Source organism: Oncorhynchus mykiss, chromosome 31, assembly GCF_013265735.2.
Source record: "Oncorhynchus mykiss isolate Arlee chromosome 31, USDA_OmykA_1.1, whole genome shotgun sequence".
Taxonomy (NCBI): Eukaryota; Metazoa; Chordata; class Actinopteri; order Salmoniformes; family Salmonidae; genus Oncorhynchus; species Oncorhynchus mykiss.
Window position 1 is genome coordinate 38,012,889 of NC_050571.1, and position 27,512 is coordinate 38,040,400.

The window sequence follows — 27,512 nt, forward strand, 5'->3', positions numbered from 1 at the left end:
TGCCCCTATAAAACAACACATTTCACTGCACCTATCCAGTGTATGTGACAATAAAACATTTTTATTTTTTTCTATACCATAAATACGGTTCTCAATAAGGTGCAGTTAGGCTATACATTGACTGCCTCATACGTCCTGTGGAATCCAGTTAAACTCTGTCACACATATTTAATAAAGAGCAATTGAAACAGCTATTATGACACAAATTCAACGTTTGCGGTTCCACACTCTACTTTTATAAATGGTCTGTCGGTCCTCATCAGATTCGCTTGTCGGGAGTCGGCTCATAAAATGAAATGATGTCTCGAGTCAGAAAATCATGCAATGATAGTTTCACGATCAGTGCCACACTCCTGAAAGAATATAGTGTAGAGTATATCTCTGTCTTCCATGGGAAATTAAGATAATTGTTCTTGTAGATATGTTTTTTTTAAATATAATTTGCATAGATGAACTGCATTAGTAAATACTTAATAAGATTGTGGTTTCTTATATGATTATCTTATTTTTATTTTTTTAATCACAACAACAACTTATCGTAATTTGTGTTCGCAATGAACATATCTCTCAAGACAATGTTTCATGTCTTAATGCTAATTAAACAAATTGACTTAGTTATGTGCAGCAGCCTGAGCGCACCGGGGAAGCATCTCAAAATGGCGCCACTCTGATCTTTGCATGCACAATGGCCCAGAAACACCAAGGGACTGCCCCCTGAAAATATCATCACACAGATGAGCTCTGGGGCACTAGGCTAGCACCTGCTACCAGGTCCCCTGCTGAGAGGGCTGGTGGTTCCATGGGTTGGGGGGAGGGGGGTAGTGTGAAAGAGCGATAGGGAGAGAGAAAAAAGGGAGAGAGGGTGAAAGATTAAAGGGGTGAGAGAGAAAGCGAGCGAAGAAGGGAGAACTACTGATAGGAAGAGAGGTAAAGACTGAGAGGGACAGTGAAAGGGTAAGAGAGAGATGGACTTAGGTGCCCGCTACATCGGTAGAGTGCCTGGGTCACGGTTTAAAGAGTCGGATTATTCCACCAATGCTGATGCTAACACAATGCAGTGGCTAATAGGTAGATTACATAGTCAAAGGGCGTTAGTGCTCATTGTTTCTAATGTACTCCCTCACCTACAGCAGGGGTTTAGCTGAGGTCCAAATCCGCCCACTGTATGTTTTGTCTTTTGTCCTCCACATGAGTGTTTCAAATGTCAAACTGATTACAAGGAAGTGAGTTGAGCAAAGGGAACCTGCCTTGGCTATCGCTTTTGTGTGAAGGCCATTTCAATGAGACTTACGCACGCACACACACACACACAGACACAAACGCACACACACATCAATAGAGCTTCCCGAATTTCTATAGTAGTGTGCTTCATTGCTCACGCTCCTTCTAATCGATTGTGTATGGTCATCCAGTGTGTATAGCTGCAGACATTTATACCGCCACCCTGTTTGGTGATCATTTCCAAAAACATTTCCTCTGAGCCACCACTGTTTGCACACAGTCTGCTATCCAACTTTACGTCTGTCCACCAGACTGATATTCAGAACACAACAGTGCTTTATATTCTGCAGATGAGTAGTGGGACCTGATATGCAATAATCCATTTAGTGTGAACAAACCTTTTGTATTGGCTATTTTATTCATTATCAACTATGTGTGAAATGGCACCATTTGTTTCATTCTCGTAGCCAAGCAGCAGGTAAATAGGCCCCAGTATTCACGGTATGCTCAAATCAATATCACGGCACAAATCAGAAATAAGTATTCCGCCCACCCCTTTTTCTGACCAATCAGTGCCATGAATCCATTAACCTGGGAGAAAAGAAAAACGGACAAATTCCAGATCCCTGAACTGATAATACACATGAATATGCTTTACTTCCAACTTTTCAAACAAGCTGCTGAATGTGCCAGATCTGTGAATACCCCTGTTTGAATACCACACATCATTCTGAGTGACATACTGTAGCTTTTTAAATCATTTAACGGATGCTTTTAGCAAAAGTGACTTACCCGAACTGTCAATGTTGTGAATATAGTGACACATATTGTGGAGTGGCGGTAAGGATGGCATCATAAACTCATGGCTCTGTTTATCAAACCTAAAATCACACCGAAAGATTAGTGGCACAACAGGAAGATTCTTACCAACAGTTAGTGGAGGGCCGGACGATGTGATTGTATGAGAGGCACCAAGGCATAATTTGTCAATTTCAGAGATGTTCACGTGGGTTTAAAAAGTTAATAGACAAAGCCAGGGTAGTGCTTGTGATTAAAACTCCTTAATTACCCATAATGGCCGTTCGTACTGGAATACTGACATGTCCATGTTTTCGCTTACAAAAGAGATGTCATTTTAAAGAGATTAGCCTGAATAAATACTTTGGTATTCTGTGGCTCAGTTGGTAGAGCGTTGTACTTACAATGCTAGGGTTGTGGGTTCAATTCCCGCTGGGGCCACATATATGAAAAGTGCTTGCATTGATGACTAAAACCCATTGTATAAAAGTGCTAAATGGCATGTTTTATATTAAATACAGGTTAAATAGGAATACATAACCAAATATATATATTTTTTCTGTCTCCATCATTATCTAATATTCGTGTATACATTTTCTGTTTTGTTTCCCCAGACACTTCCTCTTTAAAACTGGCACAGAAACAACCCCTTTCTTTAGCACAGCAACCCCAGGTTACACCATGGCAACAGGGGCAGCGTACTCCACACCGGCACGTCCCCTACCCAGAAACACCCTCTCTGGAGGGGCTTTCAAGTTTAAAAAATCCCCCAAGCACTGTTCCTGGAGGTGCACCGCCCTGAGTGCAGTGGGCGTGGCTGTCCTGCTGTCAATCATCCTCTGCTATTGTATAGGTAACTATAGCCCCTCCTTATTGACATTGTTGAATTAGTCCGTAGTTAACCATGACCCTTCCTGCTTGAACTGTACTGTGTTCATACTGTGTATTATGTAGCGCATAAGAGCAATCATCCCCACATACATGGACAACTACAGGTACTTCAACTACTTTCAAAGGTCTTTCAAAGATATTATCATTGCAAATATAAATGGCTTGCCATTCAACCTCAGTGGTGAAACAGCCTTCAGTTCTCAGGAGAGACTTCCAGACAGCACCCAACACACTATAACACACACTATACCCTTTCCAATAGGTTCAACTATAGACTTTCTGATAGACAAGTCGACTTGACTGAATGGCTTTAAGTCAGCTCGATCAGCGTTGACTGGCGACTTTATAAGCTGTGCTAAAAGTGGATATTCTCATTGGTAAGATAATTGGTAAGATAATGCTATTTTCAGCATTATCTTGCATTATCTCGCTGAGCAGATATAGCAGACTCTAGGATATTGTTCCACCAGTCGTCGTATGTCAGTCGGATACAGAGACAAGTCCCGATGACACTGTTGTGTTTGAATCTGTCAGATCATGGCAGTTCCACTGACAAGGGCTCTGCATCATCCTGCTATTCTGATAAAACACCAACAGAGTGGCATCACTGACAGCAGGTTAGTGTTTTTTTTGTCATGAATCTTGTTCTGGAGGCAGCTCTGCAGAGTGGTCACTAGCTAGCATAGCCACAAAGTCATTAAAACTCATTTTAAATGTAACCTTAACCGGACTGCTAACCTTAATGCCTAACCCTTAACTTAAATTAAGAACCAAAAACTTTTTTTTTTCATGCATTTTTATAATATAGCCAATTTTTACTTTATAGCTAGCCGGGGCGGCAGGGTAGCCTAGTGGTTAGAGCATTGGACTAGTAACCGGAAGGTTGCAAGCTCAAATCTGTCGTTCTGCCCCTGAACAGGCAGTTAACCCACTGTTCCTAGGCCGTCATTGAAAATAAGAATTTGTTCTTAACTGACTTACCTAGTTAAATAAAGGTATCTAAGGGGAAATTGCTCAGTTCTGCCTCCATGACAAGAATCATGACAATAAACATCAACCTGCTCACTGACATGACCCAGTCCTATCCATAGGAGCCCTGAAAGACAGACAGTTTAAATTCACCTCGACACCCTACAATGACACTGTCTAGAGATCATCACGCCCAGCACCCTACTGACAATATTAGTTTATCACAAGGTTGTCACTTGTCTTGACTGACTTTCTCGCAACATTGTGACAGCGTCATGTGTTGATGGGGAATAAGCCCCCCAAAAAGGGAAATATCCTAAGAACATGAAAGCATTCCTCTCCAAAGTGTTTTGAGGAGAAGCGAGGGAGGGGATGCGAGGAGTCAAGAGCTGTAAGACTTTGCAACAAAATGTCTTCCAGGAAGTGCTTTCATCTCTTTCATTAGCGAACCATTCTCCCCTATAGGACATAATTCCCCCACAGAATGGGCTTTGCCAGTTTTTTTACAGCAGGCATGACTTCTCACTAACCTTTAGCGGCTTGACCATAGCGATAAAACAGGTGGAGATTTTATCTGTCCTAACTGTCTTCCTGAGTGATGCACACTCTTAATCTTGGTCTGTGTGACTTTCTCCTGAACTGCCATAGGATTCATATGGTGCTGAAGGGAGGACAGGATGACATGCTCGTATAGAGAGAAATAGGTCTGTGTAGAAATGATGCAACGGAGAGGACCGGGGAGAGTGCTCTCCATAGAAGAGGGACATAAAAGTGCCATATCGATATCCATGTACATTATCCCTTTATGATCTGGACACTGTTTTTTCGTGATTCATGTTTTTATCGTGCTCTATCATAACTTGCATAATGTGTTTTTAATGTGTGTGTTTTGTGGGTTGTCTTGTCTGGATTCCGCTTCTACGGCTTATGAGTGCTCGTGTGGGCCTGTGCGTGCATGAGTGTGTTTGCCACGTGGGAGTTCCTATTGGTGTGAGTGTGTGAGTTCAACAGATGTAGGCGTTCTTTGCCAGTTGCCTCAGGTTGAGTTTTTTTCCGCCTTCCTCTCTTTCATCTGCAGCCAAAACACCTGCCAGGTGCACTGTCTTAAATGTCTTCAATATACACTCATATACTTTGCCTCTGCCAGCCCCCAGATAAGAAACACAGTCCCACACATGCAGAACATACAAGGAAACTTGCATGCACTCTCACATGCACTCTCACATGGTCTCTCTCTCTCTCGCACTCTCTATCTCTCGCTCTCTCTTTCTCTAACACGCACGCACGCACACACACACACACACATATTGTACATTAGCAAGTCAAGTCAGTAAACAAAAAACAACTATACTGAATAATAATATAAACGCAAAATGTAAAGTGTTGGTCAAGATAATCAATTCACCTAACAGGGGTGGCATATCAAGAAGGTGATTAAACGGCATGATCATTACGCAGATGTGTCTTGTGCGGGGGACAATAAAAGGCAACTCTAAAATGTGCAGTTTTGTCACACAACACAGTGCCACAGATGTCTCAAGCTTTGAGGCAGTGTGCAAGTGTCATGATGACTGCAGCAATGTCCACCAGAGCTGTTGCCAGGGAATTCAATGTTAATTTCCCTACCATAAACTAACTCCAACATTGTTTTAAAGAATTTGGCAGTGGCTCCAACTGGCCTCACAACTGCAGACCACATGTGACCACGCCAGCCCAGGACCTCCACATCTGGCTTCTCCCCCTGCGGGATTGTCTGAGGGGGGGGGGGGGGGGGGGGGGGGGGGTGCTGAGGAGTATTTCTGTCAGTAATAAAGCCCTTTCGTGGGGAAAAACTCATTCTGATTGGCAGGGCTTGGCTCCCCATTGAGTGGGCTGGCTTCCCAATCATTTGAAATCCATAGATTAGGGCCTAATGAATGTATCTCAATTGACTTATTTCCTTATATGAACTGTAACACAGAAACTTTGAAATTGTTGCACGTTACATTTATATTTCTGTTCAGTATAACTGACACCAGGCTGCATCCATCCAACTTCTCCCAACTTTTCAAAAATATGATCCCATTCGGCATTGTCTCTGATTCCGCTGCATTGTTTCTCCTCGCGGGGTTCGCTATGTATTTTCTGCAGTTGAGACCCTGCTGCCCTGCAAGGAGTCTGTTTTGAAAAAAGTTTTGATTCAGATCAAACCACTCAGAAATCCGAAACGGCGAAGTTTGGCTTCCTCGGCACGGCTCCACAGCTGCCAATCTTTTGAAGGAGTCTCCCCCTCTCACTGTGTTCATAGAAGACCACGTCTCCCCCAACAACAAGACACAGCTTGATAGCGTCTTATTCAGAGACAGGGGTTGGAGGAATAAAATTGCATTTTTGGTTGGTTACGCAATACAGGACTAGCAAAACTAGATAGTTTGAGGCTCGAAGACACTTACCCTCCGAGCACACAAATACACATAGAAACAATTTGGTTTCCAGATTTTTGTTGTTGTTGTTGATTCAGGGGTGTCCTTGTGTTGCTTGTTTTTGAATCGCTTGCTTTGTATTAGAGGAGTTGAGGAGTAGACCCTCATCTGCCTCCTCCTGTCAGTTTGGTGACAAATGTTTGGGTACAACGACCCACTGTGCTCTTTGATGCAGTGCTGTTTGTGTCCCGACACTCTAGTGTGCCTAAAGAGGCACAGCAGTGTTCCTCCTCTCCTCAGTATTGATTGTGCTTGCGGTGTCTGGGCCCTGTAGAGTTTTACAGTCGAGCACTTAGCCTACGTGGGGAACACCCATAGTAAGCTAACCTAGTACAAAACAATTCCCACTCTTTAGTATTTCTTAGACATTGAAGATGTAGGGCCATATGTAGAAGGATTTAATGCAGAGGGAACAAGGTCACCCCAGGCCACAAAATGATCTATTGTCGGATCTCTTTTTCCTGCTGTCCAGCAAGTGTTGTGTTAACGTTTTGATTCGTTTGCCCTATCCATAGTATATTCCACTGTTTTGTTCACATTACAGCAATGCACTTTTTCGGCCTCAACTGGCAACTTCAAGAAACAGAAAACCAACCCGCCTTCGAGAACGGAGAGGTGAAGGCTTTGCCCACTCAACCGAGCATACTGACAGTACTCTCAGCGGACTATGGTAAGGACCTTAGCTAAATCTATTCAGATAGCCCTTTTAACCGAAATATTTAGCATACATTTGGGGAAGGAGCACAACACATTTCTACGTTTCTGAGTATGTTTGCAGCCCTAAATTGCACTGGATGCTTGTTTGTTTGTTCGTCCGGCTTGCTAATGTGATGCATTTGATTCAGTACAAAAATGGTCCTAAAAGTAGCCTTGCCTATACTGTAGATGCCTTCTGAATTGCCCAGACAGCTTTGCACAACCTAATCATTATACCGTACCCCATTCAGCCTTTACCAGTAGAGGTCATTTTGTATGTGAGGTCTGCCATGTGTGCCACCTTCCTTCCCCTTTACAGCAAAAGGCCAGTGCCTTAATCGTTGCAACACTCAGTGTGATTTAAACTGGTCTAGATTTAAAACCTCGTTAGAAGTGCTAATGAAGATAGCAGGAGGCTCGTTTTGGGACTGTTTAAAGGCAATCGGTAGTAGGCCATTTTCTCTCTGGAGGCAAACGTGTCTCTGTATGTCTTCATTGTGGTGCCAAAGTAAAGTGACAAGAAAGGTCCTAATGCAAAAAACACCCACACAAACAAAGATGGAAAGCGTTAACAAAGACGTTAACGACCTTCACAGGTATTAATGGAGCACCGAAATCAATAATGGACCACTCTTGGTTTTTATGGTCTTTGTTTTTAAACTGTGAAATGGGAAGCTGACATAACTACATAGATGGATTCGTACCTAGAATTTTGGATTCATATTGTCTGTTATAATCTCATCTCCAGAGGGCCATTGTGAGAAAAATGTAAATCATTTTTTATTTTCGTTTAATTTCAATAGTCCTGCTTTAGTTCCACTCATATGTTTATTCTAAGTGGTTTTTGAAATAATTATCAGGCAAACAGATTTGAACATTAATGCTTTGATCATGACATCACTGGACACGGAAGTAGGGTATTTAGCTTTTCATTTGAGAATAAGTCAAATTCCCCTAAAAATCATCACGTAGGTGTGGACTAACAGTGAAATGCTTACTTCCAAACAATGCAGCGAGAAAGACAATAGAGAAATAATATAAATGTAAAACCGGCAGTAATAATAAATACACAATGAGTCATGATAACTTGTACAAGGGGTACCACTACCGAGTTGATGTGGAGGGTACGAGTTAAATATTTAGCCGTCTAATGGCTTGGTTTGAGAAGCTGTTCATGGTCCTGTTGGTTCCAGACTTGGTGCATCAGTACCGCTTGTCATGCGGTAGCAGAGAGAACAGTCTATGACTAGGGTGGCTGGAGTCTTTGGCAATTTTTGGGCCCTTCCTCTGGCACAGCCTGAAATAGAGGTCCCGGATGGCAGGAAGCTCCGCCCCAGTGATGTACTGGGCGGTATGCACTATCATCTGTAGCGCCTTCCTGTGGGATGCCAAGCAATCGACATACCAAGCGGTGATGCAGCCACCCAATATGCTCTTAAAGGTGAAGCTGTAGAACTTTTTGAAGATCTGAGGGCCATGACAAATCTTTTCAGCCTCCTGAGGGGGAAGAGGCCTTGTCGTGCCCTTTTCACGACTGTGTTGATGTGTTTGGACCATGATAGATCCTTAGTGACGTGGACACCGAGGAACGAGAAGCTCTCGACCAGCTCCACTTCGGGCCCGTCAATGTGAATGGGGTTGTGCTCGGCCCTCCGTTTCCTGTAGTCCACGATCACCTCCTTTATCTTACTGACGTTGAGGGAGAGGCTCTTGTCCTGTCACCACACTGCCAGGTCTATGTCCTCCTCCCGTAGGCTAGGGATCATCAATTAGATTAAAAAAAATATTGAGCTGCTGGTTAGGGGGCCGTGAACATAATTACAAATCATTTGTAGACTGCAAATTGACGGCATAATCATTTCAAACCTTGCTTACATTTGCAATATGACCACATCATATTATGCATGGGATTACTTGGGAACAGATTTCCAAAATTAAGGTCACTTGGAGCTGATTTCCTGGTGTTTTTGCAGTGTTTTATGTCTAACAAAATACCGAACCCTGTTATAGCCTGTCTCGTTGTCGTTTGTGATCAGGCCTACCGCTGTCGTGTCGTCGGCAAATTCATGTTTGATCGTAACTCAGGCGGAGTCATGTTTAAGTGGGTGTCTTTGCAGCTACATAAACCTTTAAAAGCTTCACATCCCCGTCCTTTTGATGTATTGTTACAGGACTGTATGAGGTAGTGTATCAGCTATTACATTTAGATCATTAACATTAGTGAATCACCAGTAGCACAAAAAAAGATAGGGAAACAGATGGTGGAACGATCTGTTCCATTCAGCAAGGTTTTATTTGAGTGGGAATAAAGAAGTTTGAATTGTACCAGGAAGTAGAAATATCTGTAAATACTGAAGCTGACTTGTATTTCAATGTTGTTAAAAAGATGTGATTTTAAGATCTCTTTTTTTTTAAGATCCCCCCGGGTTCTCTGGTAGGCTATTCCAGAGGCTGGGGCATAATGACTAAAGGCTGCTTCTCCATCATTTTATTTCAATCAAGGTGATATTGAAAAGGTTATCATTTTGCTGAAAATGGGTTCACAGAACACAAGAACATATGTTTGTAAAACTGTAACTGTGGTTTCAGAGAGCTTGCACAGTATAGGTAGAGTTTTCGAATATGGTGATGAACCGGTAAGTGCTCTCTCTTTCTCCCTTCCAGGCAGGAATGGTGCGGCCCATCAGGAAAACAGCTCCGTTGACACCGGGCAAGTGGAGGTGGGCAGGAGGGTCGGTCAGGGAATACCGCCAGGGGTGTTCTGGCGCTCTCGGCTGGCTATGGAACAGCCGCGCTTCCTCAAGTTCAACATCTCTGTTCAGAAGAACGCACTGGTTGGGGTCTACGGGAGGAAGGGTCTCCCACCATCTCACACACAGGTAAATGGTACATCTGTTGAGTCGGGTGTAGAAATCTGACTGTATGAATTTTGCAAAATGAAAAACAAATCCACTGCCATGCTTACAATATTCCTCTTTTCACTTTTATCTTAACAAAGTAAAGTGTTTGAAGTGTCCCAAGACAAAGTTTTATTTGTAAAACTGTTCATCAACTGAACGACCAGATTCGAATCCTTGAGCGGATGGTCGGGGGTGGGGGTGAGGGGGGGGGGGGGGGGGGTAGGACCATAATTACAAATCATTTGTAGAATGCAAATTTACCGCGAGAAGCCCAAACAGATTTAATATTTGACTAAAGCATAATCATTTCAAACCTTGCTTACGTTTGTATACCATCACATCGTATTATGTGTGGAAATACTTGGGAACAGATTTACAAAATTAAAATCAATTGGAGCTCATTTCCTGGTATTTTATGGTATTTTATGTCCAACAATTAAAATTATATATATATATATTTCTTTTTTGTCATAGTTCCCCAAATGGCTCGCTGGCTGCCAGTTGGGGAAGCCTGACTTAAAGGGTTGTGACCAGGCAGTTGCTATTTTCCACTTCACTCTCGAGTAAAAGCTTCCAACTTCACCTTTTTGACATTCTCTGACTTGACTTATTGAAGAGGAGCCTCTTTCAGTTGGGCCACTATCAAAAGAAAAAAAAATGTTCAATACAAATTACAACAGGAAAGAAGGGATTACAAGATGAAAGAAGGAAGGAACCCAACAAAATCAAAGACAACAAACAGAGTCCTAAAGAAAGAAGCCTCCTTTTATGTCCAAAGCGATTGCTGTGCAGGAAACTGTCAATGCCTAGACACAGAGTCCACCACCACTGCCTTAGAAAACTGTCTGTTAAATTGCCAGGGAGATAAATCGATGTGTTTACTTAACTGAGCATGAAAGACCCCAATGAGAGATATTGACCGTTGGTTACATTTACAGCCTGAGGAGAGGAACAACTTTAAAGTGCATCACCTACCCCTCAAAAGAAAAGAAAAAAAAAACTCAATTTGTTATTGAGCGTCTTACTCTGCATGAATTATCAATTGTTTAAAACTAGTTTTTTTGAAGAAATTATCAACACTAGTTTGAATTCTCAAGTACTAGCTAATCATTTTTAACAATATTTGTTAGGGGTACATCAGCTTTAATATTGCAGATAGATTGTAGCTTCCATCAATGTAATTGTCTGCATCATTTCCAATCCCACATATGTTCTTTGTAAATATATACAGTACCAGTCAAAAGTTTGGACACACCTACTCATTCAAAGTTGTTCTTTATTTTTACTATTTTCTACATTGTAGAATAATAAAGACATCAAAACTATGAAATAACACATATGGAATCATGTAGTAACCAAAAAAGTGTAGATGAGATGGACCGCAGAGTGAAGGAAAGCAGCCATATGTGGGAACTTCTTCAAGACTGTTGGAAAAGCATTCCAGGTGAAGCTGGTTAAGAGAATGCCAAGAGTGTGCAAAGCTGTCATTAAGGCAAAGGGTGGCTACTTTGAAGAATCTCAAATATAACATACATTTTGATTTGGTTTAAGACTTTTTTGGTTACTACATATTTCCAAATGTGTTATTTCATAGTTTTGATGTCTTCCTTATTATTCTACAATGTAGAAAATAGTAAAAAATAAAGATAAATCGTTGAATGAGTAGATAGATGTGTCCAAACCTTCAACTGGTACTATATATACATATAATTATTATTATTTATTTTTTGTATATATACAGTGCCTTACAAAAGTATGTATCCCCCTTGGTGTTTTTACTATTTTGTAGCATTACAACCTGTAATTTAAAAGGATTTGTATCTGTATTTCATGTAATGGACATACACAAAATAGTCCAAATTGGTGAAGTGAAATTTAAAAAATCACTTTTCATAAAATGTAATAAATAAAAAAAAATGGAAAAGTGTTGCATGCATATGTATTCACCCCCTTTGCTATGAAGCCCCTAAATAAGATCTGGTGCGAATAATTACCTTCAGAAGTCACATAATAAGTTAAATAAAGTCCACTTGTGTGCAATCTAAGTGAGACATGATCTGTCACATGATCTCAGTAAATATACACCTGTTCTGAAAGGCCCCAGTGTCTGCAACACCACCAAGCAAGCGGAACCATGAAGACCAAGGAGCTCTCCAAACAGGTCAGGGACAAAGTTGTGGAGAAGTACAGATCAGGGCTGGGTTATAAAAAAATATCTGAAACTTGGAACATCCCACGGAGCACCATTAAATCCATTATAAAAAAATTGAAAGAATATGGCACCACAACAAACCTGCCAAGAGAGGGCGGCCCACCAAAACTCACGGACCAAGCAAGGAGGTCATTAATCAGAGAGGCAACAAAGAGACCTAAGATAACCCTGAAGGAGCTGCAAAGCTCCACAGTGGAGATTGGAGTATCTGTCCATAGGAACACTTTAAGCCGTACACTCCACAGAGCTGGGCTAGCCAGAAGAGTGGCCAGAAAAAAAGCCATTGCTTAAAGAAAATTAAAATTAACAAACATGTTTGGTGTTCGCCAAAAGGCATGTGGGAGACTCCCCAAACATATGAAGAAGGTACTCTGGTCAGGTGAAACAAAAATGTTGCTTTTTGGCCATCAAGAAAACGCTATGTCTGGCGCAAACTCAACACCTCCCATTACCCAGAGAAAACCATCCCCATGGTGGTGGCAGTATCATGCTGTGGGGATGTTTTTCATCGGCAGGGGCTGGGAAACTGGTCAGAATTGAAGGAATGATGGATGGTATATGGCACAGCTGTCAATATTTGTTGTCCTTAAATGAAGCTGGTACACTTTTTTTATTCATCACAATTTTCTTTAACCAATTTTGGACTTAAATGCAGGGCCGACAGACACGTTTCTTACTTTTTTCCCCCTTCTACTTGCCTCTTCCATTTTTGCGGTAATGGAAGTTGGTTGTAATTTTTTGGTAGAGCAGACATTTCCTTATATGTTTGTTTGCTGCATGTGTGACATATCTCCACCAGTCCTATTTATGATATTATTTACAAAGATTATAACTGTTTTAAACATTTATTTTTCAATTATAGTATATTTGACTTTAACCACAATTTTTGTTGTATTATATGTTCTGTCTTTTCTGGTGGATTAAACTGATATCACAACCAAGTTTCTGTATCTTGTTTTAAAAATAGTGATATTTTGGAGGTTATTTCCTTTTCAAATAACCAAAAGTGATCTGAATAAAAGGAAAAAGGCCATTCTTGAACAAGGGTGTGACATTTTTTACCAGTCTGCTGGAGAACCAGTTTGGATTTAAGTATAACTTTTGTATGACCGAAGCCTTTAGTGAGAAGTCTAATGCTTTAATATTTAATAGACACAAAGTCAACCACCACTGCCTTAGAAACGGTCTGTTAAATTGCCAGGGAGAAAAATCAATGTGTTTACTTAACTGAGCGTGAAAGACCACAATGAGAGATATTGACCGTTGGTTGCATTCACAGCCTGAGGAGAGGAACAACTTTAAAGTCACCTACCCCTTAAAAAAAGAATAATAACTAAATGTGTTATTGTTTTACTCTGCATGATTCATCGATTGTCTAAAACTAGGTTTTGTGAAGAAATGATCAACAATAGTTTGAATTCCCAAGTACTAGCTAATAATTATTTTGTGGTTAATTTGGTAGCCAAGCTAGGCTTGGCTTCTTGCCCATAATTATTTGCTCCTATTGTTAGATTGAGATGAGCCTTTGCCAAGGAATCAATATGTACACACTGATCTGGGAGTAAATTCATATTTGGGTTTTGGACTTTTCTTACTTGGCCCCCTGGCCACCAACACAAAATGGCCTCCATCAGCAGGGTAATAACTCTTATCCACCCCTCAGCTCCTCTCAAAAGGGTTAAAACCACTGAGTGTTGACCTGGCTCACCCTTGTTTTAATGCTTTATTTCCTATCCGTACTGAGTCAGTTGGAGAGTTGCTTTGTTTGTGTCCTCTGCATGTCCCATTTCTCATACTAAATCATTTTTTATGTGCCTTTTACTTCTTTCAACACCCTGTATTTGTGTTTGTGTGACTGAAACACTGTTAACATACAGATTGCAATGGATCATTCTTCTGGAAAATCTTTACTTTGACTCAATTTAATCATGGATAGCTCCTTTAATGTAAAATGATATATATTTTTTTTAACAGATATTTTCCCTATATGCACCTGGAACTACAAAGAACGTCAAGGCAGATTTCTTCATCATCTTATGTCGAGTGACCAATGAATAAGTCCCAACTGACTTCTCTGTTTCACCTTTCTTCAGTATGACTTTGTGGAGCTGCTGGATGGCAGCAGACTCATCGCCAAAGAGAGGCGGGCTTCCACGGAGCCGGAAGCCAGGGGCCAGATGGAGCACCAGGTCAGCCTTCACCAAGCTGGTTTCATCCAGTACCTGGACTCTGGGGTGTGGCATCTGGCCTTCTACAATGATGGGAAGAGCCCGGAGACAGTATCATACAACACCATCATCCTAGGTAAGGGACCACCTCTGTAGAAATGGGTGAGGAGGTCACTGTAGATTTGTGTTAATGTACTTATTGGAGGTTATTTTTCCCCAAGTTATTGAGTGAACATTCCTTCTTAGAGAATGACTCAATAGTTGCCACTGGCAGGCCAGATTACCACATACATACACTAATCAAGAATTTAAACTACATCTACATGGTGCAAGCATAATTTGTTGATTGGGCTGTGTGAATTATTGTCTTATGCATATGTTACGCCTTTACAGAGCATGAACATCACTATCCCTTAGGACAGCCTCCTTGTGCTGGCTCAGGAATTGTGCTGTGGGAAAAGAGAAAACGGGCTGAGTTTTGCATCAGGGAATTCCGTCAATCCGTTTCTTAAGATATGAAGTTATCGATTACCAATGTCAAAATTGCCTGGATCTGTTGAAACCAGGGTTTGGAACCAAAAATATTTTCCAATCATTTCGTACTGAATAGAACCATTATTTTTCTTGTCCCGTTCCACTGTTCCGATCTGCAAAATAAAGTTCTGGACTGGATCAAACCCCCAAAAACAGTTTATATCATTCCTTCTGTTCCTTTTTAAAGGATCTAAAATAGATGTTTTATTTTATTTAGCTCGACATTAAATTAATTCACCAATCAGTGCAGATAGAGCTGCTTGCTATGGAGCGGGCAAGCTATAATTCTTTAACTACATGCATTGGACTGACAAGTGTAGGGTGCGAGATGTGACAAATTTTGCAGGTGGGGAGAGAGCAAGAGAAGGTGGTGGAGGAGGCTTGGCTTGAAACGCTGGGCATCTTGTTATGACAAGCATTATTTTGACCAGGGATGTTCTCTTGATAAGTGAGGGAATTGAACCATTTTCCCGTCCTCTTAAACATAGAAAATATACAGAGTACTTTTGGGTGTCAGGGAAAATGTATGGCGTAAAAAGTACATTATTTTCTTTAGGAATGTAGTGAAGTAAAAGTAGTCCAAAATATAAATAGTAAAGTACAGATACCTAAAAAAAAATCAACTCAAGTAGTACTTTTAAAGTATTTTGACTTAAGTTCTATACACCACTGGTAATTATATAAATTTTATCACACTTGGTACTCCTAATTGGATCTACTTGTGATCGGAAACACGGAAGTGCGCCTTAAGTGCCCTTAAAGCCTATAACTGGAGTGCGCATCACTGCTCTATTTCTCAGATCACATCTCAGAGCGCATCGTTATATTCCTTCACTCATTCACACACATTGTTCAAAGGTAAACGACCCCGACAGATGAAAATGACACATGAGGGCTATTTACTTATCAATGAAATAGGCTAATAACAACCGTAATGCGTGGCTGGTTACTACTGCTGCCATGTTAGGCCAATTCTCTTGCCCCAAATATTGTTTCACTTTCGAGTGAAGCACAACTTTTCTCTCCCGACACTTATCCTGCAACATTTGTGCAATCCAAATAAGCTATCTACATTTGTAATTTTATTTTCGAATGTTCTGTCGCTCTGTAAACATGCCTGGGCGAGAAGAAATAATGGCAAGAAGCATGAGCTTAGATCACAAGACGTCGTCAACAATTAAATAATTATACGGACAGACAAAGTAGGTCTACTAAACAACACCAAGTCGACAGACAAAAACAACCACATAGCCTATGTCTACAGAAAATACTTAGATTGAACAACAATGACTAGCTACGGATTCTGATTAATACATGATGTTTGGAGAAGGGGAGACTTGTGCCCTGAGATGAATCTATTCTCTAATTAAAAAATCTCTCCCTAATTTCTGAGTCACTCTTGTAACATCAGTGGGCTACAGTAGCCTATCATTCGGCGGGGCAGGTAGCCTACACACACACTCACTGGAAAAGATGTTCAGCTGGCATGCAGAAACTGGAATATGTTTCTAAAACACAGAGGGCTTTGCATAGGCTCTTTGTTACATTTTTTGTGGGACAGTAAAAAAATATCTGGAAAGTAAAATACGTTATTAACCATACGTTACGTAAAATACGTTATTAACCATACGTTACGTAAAATACGTTATTAACCATACGTTACGTAAAATACGTTATTAACCATACGTTACGTAAAATACGTTATTAACCATACGTTACGTAAAAGACGTTATTAACCATACGTTACGTAAAATACGTTATTAACCATACGTTACGTAAAATACGTTATTAACCATACGTTACGTAAAATACGTTATTAACCATACGTTACGTAAAATACGTTATTAACCATACGTTACGTAAAATACGTTATTAACCATACGTTACGTAAAATACGTTATTAACCATACGTTACGTAAAATACGTTATTAACCATACGTTACGTAAAATACGTTATTGCTTTTAAAATAACGGTTATGTTCCGGAACTGTATAGATCACGTTCATTCCCGGTCCTGTATCCTGTTCTGAAATTGTTTTTTTAATATCATTCTTTTCCGTTTTTCGGTTCTGTTCCCTGAAACCAGTTCCAACCCCTGGTTGAAACTGACATCCTGGTAGTGAACATCCAATACAAGTCTTCAAAAGCAATAAAAACAAAAAGTTTGTGTTACGATGGCAATCTAAACGAGCCCCCAGCATAGAGGGAGGTCCCTTTACGAGTGCTGGTCTTTTGAACGAATACAAGATGTGCCAGTGGATATCTCCAATTAACTCAGAGGATTTACTTGTAAACAGTTCAGAGATTCCGCTGCTGTTGTGGTTCATGATCAGTCATTCAAGTAAGATTTTACCAAATGAGAAAGAAAATGTGTCAAGGAATAAAGAAATCCACTGTGCGATTTAAAATGTTCGAGATGGTTTGGGACCGAGATGGGCAACATGGCATGGGAGTAGTCAGGCTACAGCAAATGGGATATGGAAGCTTAAACCTTCACGTGACATGGGAGGATTTCGGGAATGGCATATCATGCTTGCAGATCAGAAATACACATACAGTTGAAGTCGGAGGTTTACATACACTTAGGTCGGAGTCATTAAAACTCGTTTTTCAACCACGCCACAAATTTCTTGTTGACGAACTATAGTTTTGGCAAGTCGGTTAGGACATCTACTTTGTGCATGACACAAGTCATTTTTCCAAAAATTGTTTGCAGACAGGTTATTTCACTTATACAGTTGAAGTCGGAAGTTTACATACACCTTAGCCAAGTTAATTTTAACTCAGTTTTTCACAATTCCTGACATTTAATCCTCGTGAAAATTCCCTGTCTTAGGTCAGTTAGGATCCCCACTTTATTTTTAAGAATGTGAAATGTCAGAATAATAGTAGAGAGAATGATTTATTTCAGATGTTATGTCTTTCGTCACATTCCCAGTGGGTCAGAAGTTTACATACACTCAATTTTACTATTTGGTAGTGTTGCCTTTAAATTGTTTAACTTGGGTCAAACGTTCTGGGTAGCCTTCCACAAGCTTCCCACAATAAGTTGGGTGAATTTTGGCCCATTCCTCCTGACAGAGCTGGTGTAACTGAGTCAGGTTTGTAGGCCTCCTTGTTCACACATGCTTTTTCAGTTCTGCCCACACATTTTCAATAGGATTGAGGTCAGGGCTTTGTGATGGCCACTCCAATACCTTGACTTTGTTGTCCTTAAGCCATATTGTCACAGCTTTGGAAGTTTGCTTGGGGTCATTGTCCATTTGGAAGACCCATTTGCGACCAAGCTTTAACTGATGTCTTGAGACGTTGCTTCAATATATCCACATCATTTTCCGAACTCATGATGCCATCTATTTTGTGAAGTGCACCAGCCCCTCCTGCAGCAAAGCACCCCCACAACATGATGCTGCCACCCCCGTGCTACACGGTTGGGATGGTGTTCTTCGGCTTGCAAGCCTCCCCCTTTTTTCTCCAAACATAACAAGGGTCATTATGGCCAAACAGTCCTATGTTTGTTTCATCAGACCAGATGACATTTCTCCAAAAAGTACGATCTTTGTCCCCATGTGCAGTTGCAAACCGTAGTCTGGCTTTTATATGGCGGTTTTGAAGCAGTGGCTTCTTCCTTGCTGAGCGGCCTTTCGGGTTATGTCGATATAGGCCTCGTTTTACTGTGGATATATGTACTTTTGTGCCTGTTTCCTCCAGCATCTTCACAAGGTCCTTTGCTGTTGTTCTGGGATTGATGTGCACTTTTCGCACCAAAGTGTATGTTCACCTCTAGGAGACAGAACGCGTCTCCTTCCTGAGCGGCACGACTTGAGCGTGGTCCCATGGTGTTTCTACTTGCGTACTATTGTTTGTACAGATGAACGTGGTATCTTCAGGCATTTGGAAATTGCTCCCAAGGATGAACTAGACTTGTGGAGGTCTACAATTTTTTTTCTGAAATGTTGGCTGATTTCTTTTGATTTTCCCATGATGTCGAGCAAGAGGCACTGAGTTTGAAGGTAGGCCTTGAAATACATCCACAGGTACACCTCCAATTGACTCAAATTATGTCAATTAGCCTATCAGAAGCTTCTAAAGCCATGACATAATTTTCTGGAATTTTCCCAGCTTTTAAAAGGCACAGTCAACTTAGTGTATGTAAACTTCTGACCCACTGGAACTGCTACAGTGAATTATAAGTGAAATAATCTGTCTGTAAACAATTTTGGGAAAAATTACTTGTGTCATGCACAAAGTAGATGTCCTAATCGAATTGCCAAAACTATAGTTTGTTAACAAGAAATTTGTGGAGTGGTTGAGAAATGAGTTTTAATGACTAAGTGTATGTCAACTGTACCTAGCTACATATACTGTACATCAACGGAGGCTGCTGATAATGGCTGAAACGGAGTGGAATGGCTGGAATGGAGTGAATCAAACAAGTGAAATCAATGTTTGATACCATTTCATTCACTCCATTCTGGCCATTATTATGAGCCGTCCTCTCCTCAGCAACCTCCACTGCCGTACATGTATAACATTGACTGAGTGGAATTGTGGTATACAGTAGCTGTATAAGATGGCGTAGTATGTGACAACATAGTAGTGATAGGAAATCCAATCCAGGAATCCATTGTGTACATATTGGATGATGTAATAAAAATGTGGTGGATACATTTTAGAGGTATGATTTCTCAATAATGGCTGGTGTAATTCTAGAAAAAAAAATGTCTGTCCCAACAGAGTCAGTTATGGAGTGCTCACACAACTGTTATGGAAACGGTGAATGTGTGTCGGGCTCATGTCACTGTTTCCCAAGATTCAGTGGACCATACTGCTCAAGAGGTATATATGTTCTCTTGTCACATTCCTAATCCATGTTATGATATTCACAATCAATAAATGGCCATGATTCAAAGGACAAATACAGGCTATAATGTCAGAATTGATTACCATGTGCATGTGATATTTGTTCTTAATGTAGGGTTAGGTTTAGGCTAAAGGTCAGGGTTAGGGCTAATGTTTCGGATAAAATCTTTGGAGAGAAAGTGTTGTACTCATGGCCATTGTTGCGTGGCCAGATAATTATAGATGTTTTGATTTGATGGTTGTATCAACACTATAGCTACAAAATTGACTAATATACTTTACATGAAATTGTCATATATACTTTTTAATAACCTTGTTACTTTCCACCACAGCTGCCTGTCCCATCCTATGCAGTGGCAACGGCCAGTACACAAGGGGGCGCTGTCAATGCTACAGTGGATGGAAGGGCACAGAGTGTGATATGCCTGCCACTCAGTGTGTGGACCCCCAATGTGGCGGTCATGGGATCTGCGTGACGGGTAACTGTGTGTGCAATGCCGGCCACAAAGGAAGCAACTGTCACCAAGGTACACCACAAGGATATGTAGTGTCGCCGTTTGATTTCCCAGCGACATTGACAGCTGAAACAATTGCTCTTTTCAACTTCACCAAGCAGATAATTCATTGTGTTCCCCATTGATACTTTGCATGCATTAGCTCCCTCTAACCATTTAGGTACAACAGCTATGGATTGGAATTGATTCTGAATTGTCCATCCAATGTGATTGGTTCAGTGCACTCCAGTACACAAAACCTGTGAGAGTCCATTTCTCGTTTTTTGTCGCAAGTACCTCTTGCTTTTTCCTCCATCTTTTCTCTGCCTGTTCAATTAGTTTTAACTTCATTGATCCATAATCAGACATAGAGGCAATTAACTTGTCAGATTTACATCTGCAGCTCAGTGACCCGACGTGTAAGATGTTATTTAGTCGCGGGAGTAATTAAATATTTTTTTGCGCTCATTGTGAAGTGAATTTCGAGAGAAAGGACACTAGTGCTATTGTGGAACTAACTATCTTGCCTTATTTGATAAGCACCAAATTATTCTCAATGAGTCGCTGAGATCAATATAGACTACATGACCAAAAGTATGTGGACACCTGCTCGAAAATGTCATTCCAAAATCATGGGCATTAATATGGAGTTGGTCCCCCCTTTGCTGATATAACAGCCTCCATTCTTCTGCGAAGACTTTCCACTAGATGTTGGAACATTGCTGCGAGGACTTGATTCCATTCAGCCACAAGCATTAGTGAGGACGGGCACTGATGTTGGGCGATTAGGCCTGGCTCGCAGTCGGCGTTCCAATTCAAAGGTGTCCGATGAGGTTAAGGTGCAGGCCAGTAAAGTTCTTCCAAACCGATCTCGACAAACATTTCTGTATGAACCTTGCTTTGTGCATGGGGGCATTGTCATGCTGAAACAGGAACTTCCCCAAACTGTTGCCACAAAGTTGGAAGCACAGAATTGTCTAGAATGTCATTGTATGCTGTAGCATTAAGATTTCCCTTCACTGGAACTCAGGGTCCTAGCCTGAACCATGAACAACAGCTCCAGACCATTATTGCTCCACCACCAAACTGTTGGCACTATGCATTGGGTGAGGAAGCGTTCTCCTGGCATCCACCAAACCCAGATTCCATCTGGAATGCCAGATGGTGAAGAGGGATTCATCACTCCAGACAACGCGTTTCCACTGCTCCAGAGTGCAATGGCAGCGAGCTTTACACCACTCCAGCCGACACTTGGCATTGCGCATGGTGATCTTGTGCTTGTGTGACTGCTAAGCCATGGAAACCCATTTCATGAAGCTCCCGACTAATAGATATTGTACTGATGTTGCTTCCAGAGGCAGTTTGGATCTCTGTAGTGAGTGTTGCAACCAAGGACTAGTGGTTAGACCGTTGGGCCAGTGACTGAAAGGTTGCTGGATCGAATCCCAGAACTGACAAGGTAGAAAACTTTGTTCTTCCCATGAACAAGGCATTTAACCCACTGTGCCCCAGTAGGCTGTCATTTTAAATAAGAATTTGTTCTTAACTGACTTGTCTAGTTAAAAAAATGTAAATAAAAAAATCATCCCATACACAGTACTGGATCCATCTCCTTTCCTTTCCCCTGTTTTCCCCGTGTTTCCCTAGTGGACTGTCTGGACCCGACCTGCTCGGGCCACGGAGCCTGCCACCACGGTGAATGCCACTGTAACCCGGGCTGGGGCGGAATGGACTGTGCGATCCTGAGAAGCACATGTCCTGAACAGTGCTCCAGCCACGGAACTTTCCACACCGAGACGGGAACCTGCATCTGTGAGGCTAACTGGACAGGCTCCGACTGCTCTGTAGGTCAGACAACTCTCTTACTCCTCATTAGGTTTAGCTGTCTGGCTTTGTGTTTTGTATGTGTGATGTAGAGGAGGCTCTTCCATTGAGGAAAAGGATGATGGTCCTCAATAATATGAGGAACATTTTAAACAATTTATTTGTAGGTACTTTTCCAGTTTGAGGGCTGTGCTTTGGTTTTATTAATCGGTTCCTTTGCTTAAAGGACCAGGTGATTCATGTTCAATGTCTTTCTCTAGAATGGGGTCATTTAGTTCAGTTTAATTCACAGTGCAGAATTAGTCCCTGCATCTGCAGTCCACAGTTGGCGACCCTAATTGATTTCCATCAAATTCGAACCTATTGGGTTTTTAACAATCCAGGTAAGAGGTAAGATTAATTAAGCAACACATTAACTTGATTGTGCGATTGAAATCCAAAGGGTTTTTGCACAAGAGGGTTTTACTGTAAGTCTGAATTGATGGATGAGCCGAGAACCTGGACTGCTGGGAGGAAATAGGAAAGGGTGTTTAGAGAAACTGGAAGTTTTGTCTCAATGTATTCACTTTCAGACAACATTCAAAGTAAAGCCATTTGTTATACTGTAAAAAAGCTATAGAATATATCAGGACACAGAGTCCCTCTTTCACAATGTGAAACATCCATTGCTGGTCAATGTAAAAAATATATATATACATTTGAAGGGAGCAATTTTAGCATAAGCAGAAGTCCAAACTCTTATTTGCCCACTTGGGTAGTAATCGATGTTTCTCTCTTAATTATCTCAGCAGTTCGACTCCAATTAAATGAACTTTAATTAACAAGCGGTGTGGCATAGATCGACCACCGACTCCGACATCACGCCAGAGACAGGGGCGTGCTAAAAGCAGATAAACACATTTGTGCTAATGAAAAATAGATTATATGGATTCTTTTTTTTGGGGGGGTGGGGGCTTTGTAATCGAATGCTCCCCCTCCAGAGGCATGGTTAATATTCTGAAGTGTCGTCTAAGCATTAATTAGAGACCCACCAAGGTCTCTCAATCGAAGAAAACTGCAATCAGAGGGAGATTAAACTAATATCTTAAAAAAAGTGCAAATGAGAGTGGGAGAGATGGTTTTGCTTGTAAGCGAACAACAGTAAAACATTTAAATGTTGTACAGTGCCTTCCGACACAAAATATTTTAATGTCCATTTATAAAACATTTATGTAACATAAAAAAACTAATAGCAGGGCCTCCCGGGTGGCGCAGTGGTTAAGGGCGCTTTGTCATCAGAGTCCCTGGGTTCGCGCAATTGGCCTAGCGTCGCCCGGGTTAGGGAGGGCTTGGTCGGTAGGGGTGTCCTTGTCTCATTGCGCACCAGCGACTCCTGTGGCGGGCTGGGCGCAGTGTGCGCTATCCAAGGTGGCCAGGTGCACGGTGTTTCCTCCGGCGCATTGGTGCGGCTGGCTTCCGGGTTGGATGCGCGCTGTGTTAAGAAGCAGTGCGGCTTGGTTGGGTTGTGTATCGGAGGACGCATGACTTTCAACCTTTGTCTCTCGGGAGTTGTAGCGATGAGACAAGATAGTAGCTACTACAACAATTGGGGAGAAAAAGGGGTATAATTCAAAAAAAAAAAAAAAAAACGAATAGCGGTAAGTCTCTAAGAACTTTGCACACCTGGAATGTGCAATATTTGCCCATTATTCTTTTTTAAATTCTTCAAGCTCTGTCAAGTTGCTGATCATTGCTAGAAAGCCATTTTCAAGTCTTGCCATAGTTTCAAGTTGATTTAAGTAAAAACTTTAACTAGACCACTCAGGAACATTCAATGTCACCTTGGTAAGCAACTGCAGTGTACAGTGGGGCAATAAAGTATTTAGTCAGCCACCAATTGTGCAAGTTCTCCCACTTAAAAAGATGAGAGAGGCCTGTAATTTTCATCATAGGTACACTTCAACTATGACAGACAAAATGAGAAAAAAAATCCAGAAAATCACATTGTAGAATTTTTTATGAATTTATTTGCAAATTATGGTAGAAAATAAGTATTTGGTCACCTACAAACAAGCAAGATTTCTGGCTCTCACAGACCTGTAACTTCTTCTTTAAGAGGCTCCTCTGTCCTCCACTCATTACCTGATTTAATGGCACCTGTTTGAACTTGTTATCAGTATAAAAGACACCTGTCCACAACCTCAAACAGTCACACTCCAAACTCCACTATGGCCAAGACTATAGACCTGCACCAGGCTGGGAAGACTGAATCTGCAATAGGTAAGCAGCTTGGTTTGAAGAAATCAACTGTGGGAGCAATTATTAGGAAATGGAACATTCAGTTGCAGCGATGAGACAAGATAGTAGCTACTAACAATTGGATACCATGAAATTGGGGAGAAAAAAGGGGTAAAAATAAAGTGATATAAATGCACACATTCATCTCCTTTTCAGCTCAAACTGGTAGATTTAAAAAATACTCTGGTGTTGTATATTATTTAGGGTTAGGAAAGTATTTATGAATAACCAATAAAAAATGTTTGGAAAACCTTTATGCAGGTTCATCCTGCAAGTTGCCATATTCAATCATTCAATCCATTAAATATTGGAAGTGTATAATTGGGCTTGAATAGTATCTCTATAAATCTACACTAATATTCCTCATGGAAGTGTGATGACAATGGTCTAGTCGTCGTGAACTGTGCTCCAGACTCCAGGTTTAAACTGCTACGTATGGTCCGTTCCATAATGATCCCAAATTATTGAACAACCTGTAATACCGTAGCCTAATATGATCCACTATTGCTAGCGATCTTCAGAACAACCACACGAATGTGACAGAGGAAACAAAGGTAAACTAACGATATAATGGAATGATGCAAAATGTTAGGAAACTAACACTAAAGTGACGTTGTACATGTGTGTGTGTTACGGTGAGTGAATGAGGACCCAAAAGCGAACTAACTTAAACAGAGCTTCTTTAATAACCAAACATAGGTAGGCTCAGATAGACCGGCAGATTCCGACAGGACAGGACAAGGTTACAGCAAACATGACGATAGTCTGGTTCAGGCATGAAACACAACAAACAAGAATCCGACAAGGACAGGAACAGAAACAGAGAGAGATATAGGGACCTAATCAGAGGGAAAAAGGGAACAGGTGGGAAACGGGGTGAATGGGTAGTTAGAGGAGACAAGGAACAGCTGGGGGAAAGCGGGGGAGAAAAGGTAACCTAACAACGACCAGCAGAGGGAGACAGGGTGAAGGGAAAGGACAGAGACAAGACACAACATGACAGTACATGACAGTACCCCCCCACTCACCGAGCGCCTCCTGGCGCACTCGAGGAGGAAACCTGGCGGCAACGGAGGAAATCCTCGATCAGCGCACGGTCCAGCACGTCCCGAGAGGGAACCCAACTCCTCTCCTCAGGACCGTACCCCTCCCAATCAACGAGGTACTGGTGACCACGGCCCCGAGGACGCATGTCCAAAATTCTACGGACCCTGTAGATGGGTGCGCCCTCGACAAGGATGGGGGGGGGGGGGGGAAGACGAGCGGGGGCGCGAAGGACGGGCTTGATGCAGGAGACATGGAAGACCGGGTGGACGCGACGAAGGTATCGCGGAAGAAGAAGTCGAACTGCGACAGGATTAATGACCCGAGAAATACGGAACGGACCAATGAACCGCGGGGTCAACTTGCGAGAAGCCGTCTTAAGGGGAAGGTTCTGAGTGGAGAGCCAAACTCTCTGACCGCGACAATATCTAGGACTCTTAGTTCTACGCTTATTAGCAGCCCTCACAGTCTGCGTCCTATAACGGCAAAGTGCAGACCTGACCCTCTTCCAGGTGCGCTCGCAACGTTGGACAAAAGCCTGAGCGGAGGGGACGCTGGACTCGGCGAACTGAGATGAGAACAGCGGAGGCTGGTACCCGAGGCTACTCTGAAAAGGAGATAGCCCGGTCGCAGACGAAGGAAGCGAGTTGTGGGCGTATTCTGCCCAGGGGAGCTGTTCTGACCAAGACGCAGGGTTACGAAAAGAAAGACTGCGTAAGATGCGACCAATAGTCTGATTGGCCCGTTCTGCTTGACCGTTAGACTGGGGGTGAAAGCCGGAAGAGAGACTGACGGAAGCCCCAATCAAACGGCAAAACTCCCTCCAAAATTGAGACGTGAATTGCGGACCTCTGTCCGAAACGACGTCTGACGGAAGGCCATGAATTCTGAAAACATTCTCGATGATGATTTGTGCCGTCTCTTTAGCAGAAGGAAGCTTAGCAAGGGGAATGAAATGAGCCGCCTTAGAGAACCTATCGACAACCGTAAGAATAACAGTCTTCCCCGCTGACGAAGGCAGTCCGGTGACAAAATCTAAGGCGATGTGAGACCACGGTCGAGAGGGAATAGGACCGGCCTGAGACGGCCGGCAGGAGGAGAGTTACCGGACTTAGTCTGCGCGCAGACCGAACAAGCAGCCACGAAACGACGCGTGTCATGCTCCCGGGTGGGCCACCAAAAACGCTGGCGAATGGAAGCAAGCGTACCCCGAACGCCAGGGTGGCCGGCTAACTTGGCAGAGTGAGCCCACTGAAGAACGGCCAGACGAGTAGGAACGGGAACGAAAAGAAGGTTCCTAGGACAAGCGCGCGGCGACGGAGTGTGAGTGAGCGCTTGTTTTACCTGCCTCTCAATTCCCCAGACAGTCAACCCGACAACACGCCCCTCAGGGAGAATCCCCTCGGGGTCAGTGGAGGCTACTGAAGAACTGAAGAGACGAGACAAAGCATCAGGCTTGGTGTTCTTAGAGCCCGGACGATAAGAATCACGAACTCGAAACGAGCGAAAAACAGCGCCCAACGCGCCTGACGCGCATTAAGTCGTTTGGCAGAATGGATGTACTCAAGGTTCCTATGGTCAGTCCAAACGACAAAAGGAACGGTCGCCCCCTCCAACCACTGTCGCCATTCGCCTAGGGCTAACCGGATGGCGAGCAGTTCGCGGTTACCCACATCATAGTTACGTTCCGACGGCGACAGGCGATGAGAAAAATACGCGCATGGGTGGACCTTGTCGTCAGAGAGGGAGCGCTGAGAAAGGATGGCTCCCACGCCCACCTCTGACGCGTCAACCTCGACAACGAACTGTCTAGAGACGTCAGGTGTAACAAGGATAGGAGCGGATGTAAAACGATTCTTGAGGAGATCAAAAGCTCCCTGGGCGGAAACGGACCACTTAAAGCACGTCTTGACAGAAGTAAGGGCTGTGAGAGGAGCTGCCACCTGACCGAAATTACGGATGAAACGACGATAGAAGTTCGCGAAGCCGAGAAAGCGCTGCAGCTCGACGCGTGACTTAGGGACGGGCCAATCAATGACAGCTTGGACCTTAGCGGGATCCATCTTAATGCCTTCAGCGGAAATAACAGAACCGAGAAATGTGACGGAGGAGGCATGAAAAGTGCACTTCTCAGCCTTCACAAAAAGACAATTCTCTAA

General features: G+C 42.4%; 1 protein-coding gene and 1 non-coding gene across 5 annotated transcripts in view; both read left to right on the top strand.

The window, feature by feature from the left end:
• Positions 1-27,512, top strand: part of LOC110505123 (teneurin-3-like) — a 181,696-nt gene that overhangs the window by 111,769 nt on the left and 42,415 nt on the right. For all 4 annotated transcript variants that reach the window (XM_021584110.2, XM_021584111.2, XM_021584112.2 and 1 more), the window contains exons 5-11: positions 2,634-2,872; positions 6,886-7,011; positions 9,702-9,916; positions 14,243-14,453; positions 19,589-19,690; positions 20,047-20,241; positions 21,856-22,056. In XM_021584110.2, coding sequence (XP_021439785.2) covers positions 2,634-2,872; positions 6,886-7,011; positions 9,702-9,916; positions 14,243-14,453; positions 19,589-19,690; positions 20,047-20,241; positions 21,856-22,056 — 1,289 coding nt within the window. The remainder of the gene's footprint in view (positions 1-2,633; positions 2,873-6,885; positions 7,012-9,701; positions 9,917-14,242; positions 14,454-19,588; positions 19,691-20,046; positions 20,242-21,855; positions 22,057-27,512) is intronic.
• On the top strand, positions 2,386-2,460 carry trnav-uac. The gene has a single exon. It is a non-coding gene; the product is annotated as a tRNA-Val (tRNA).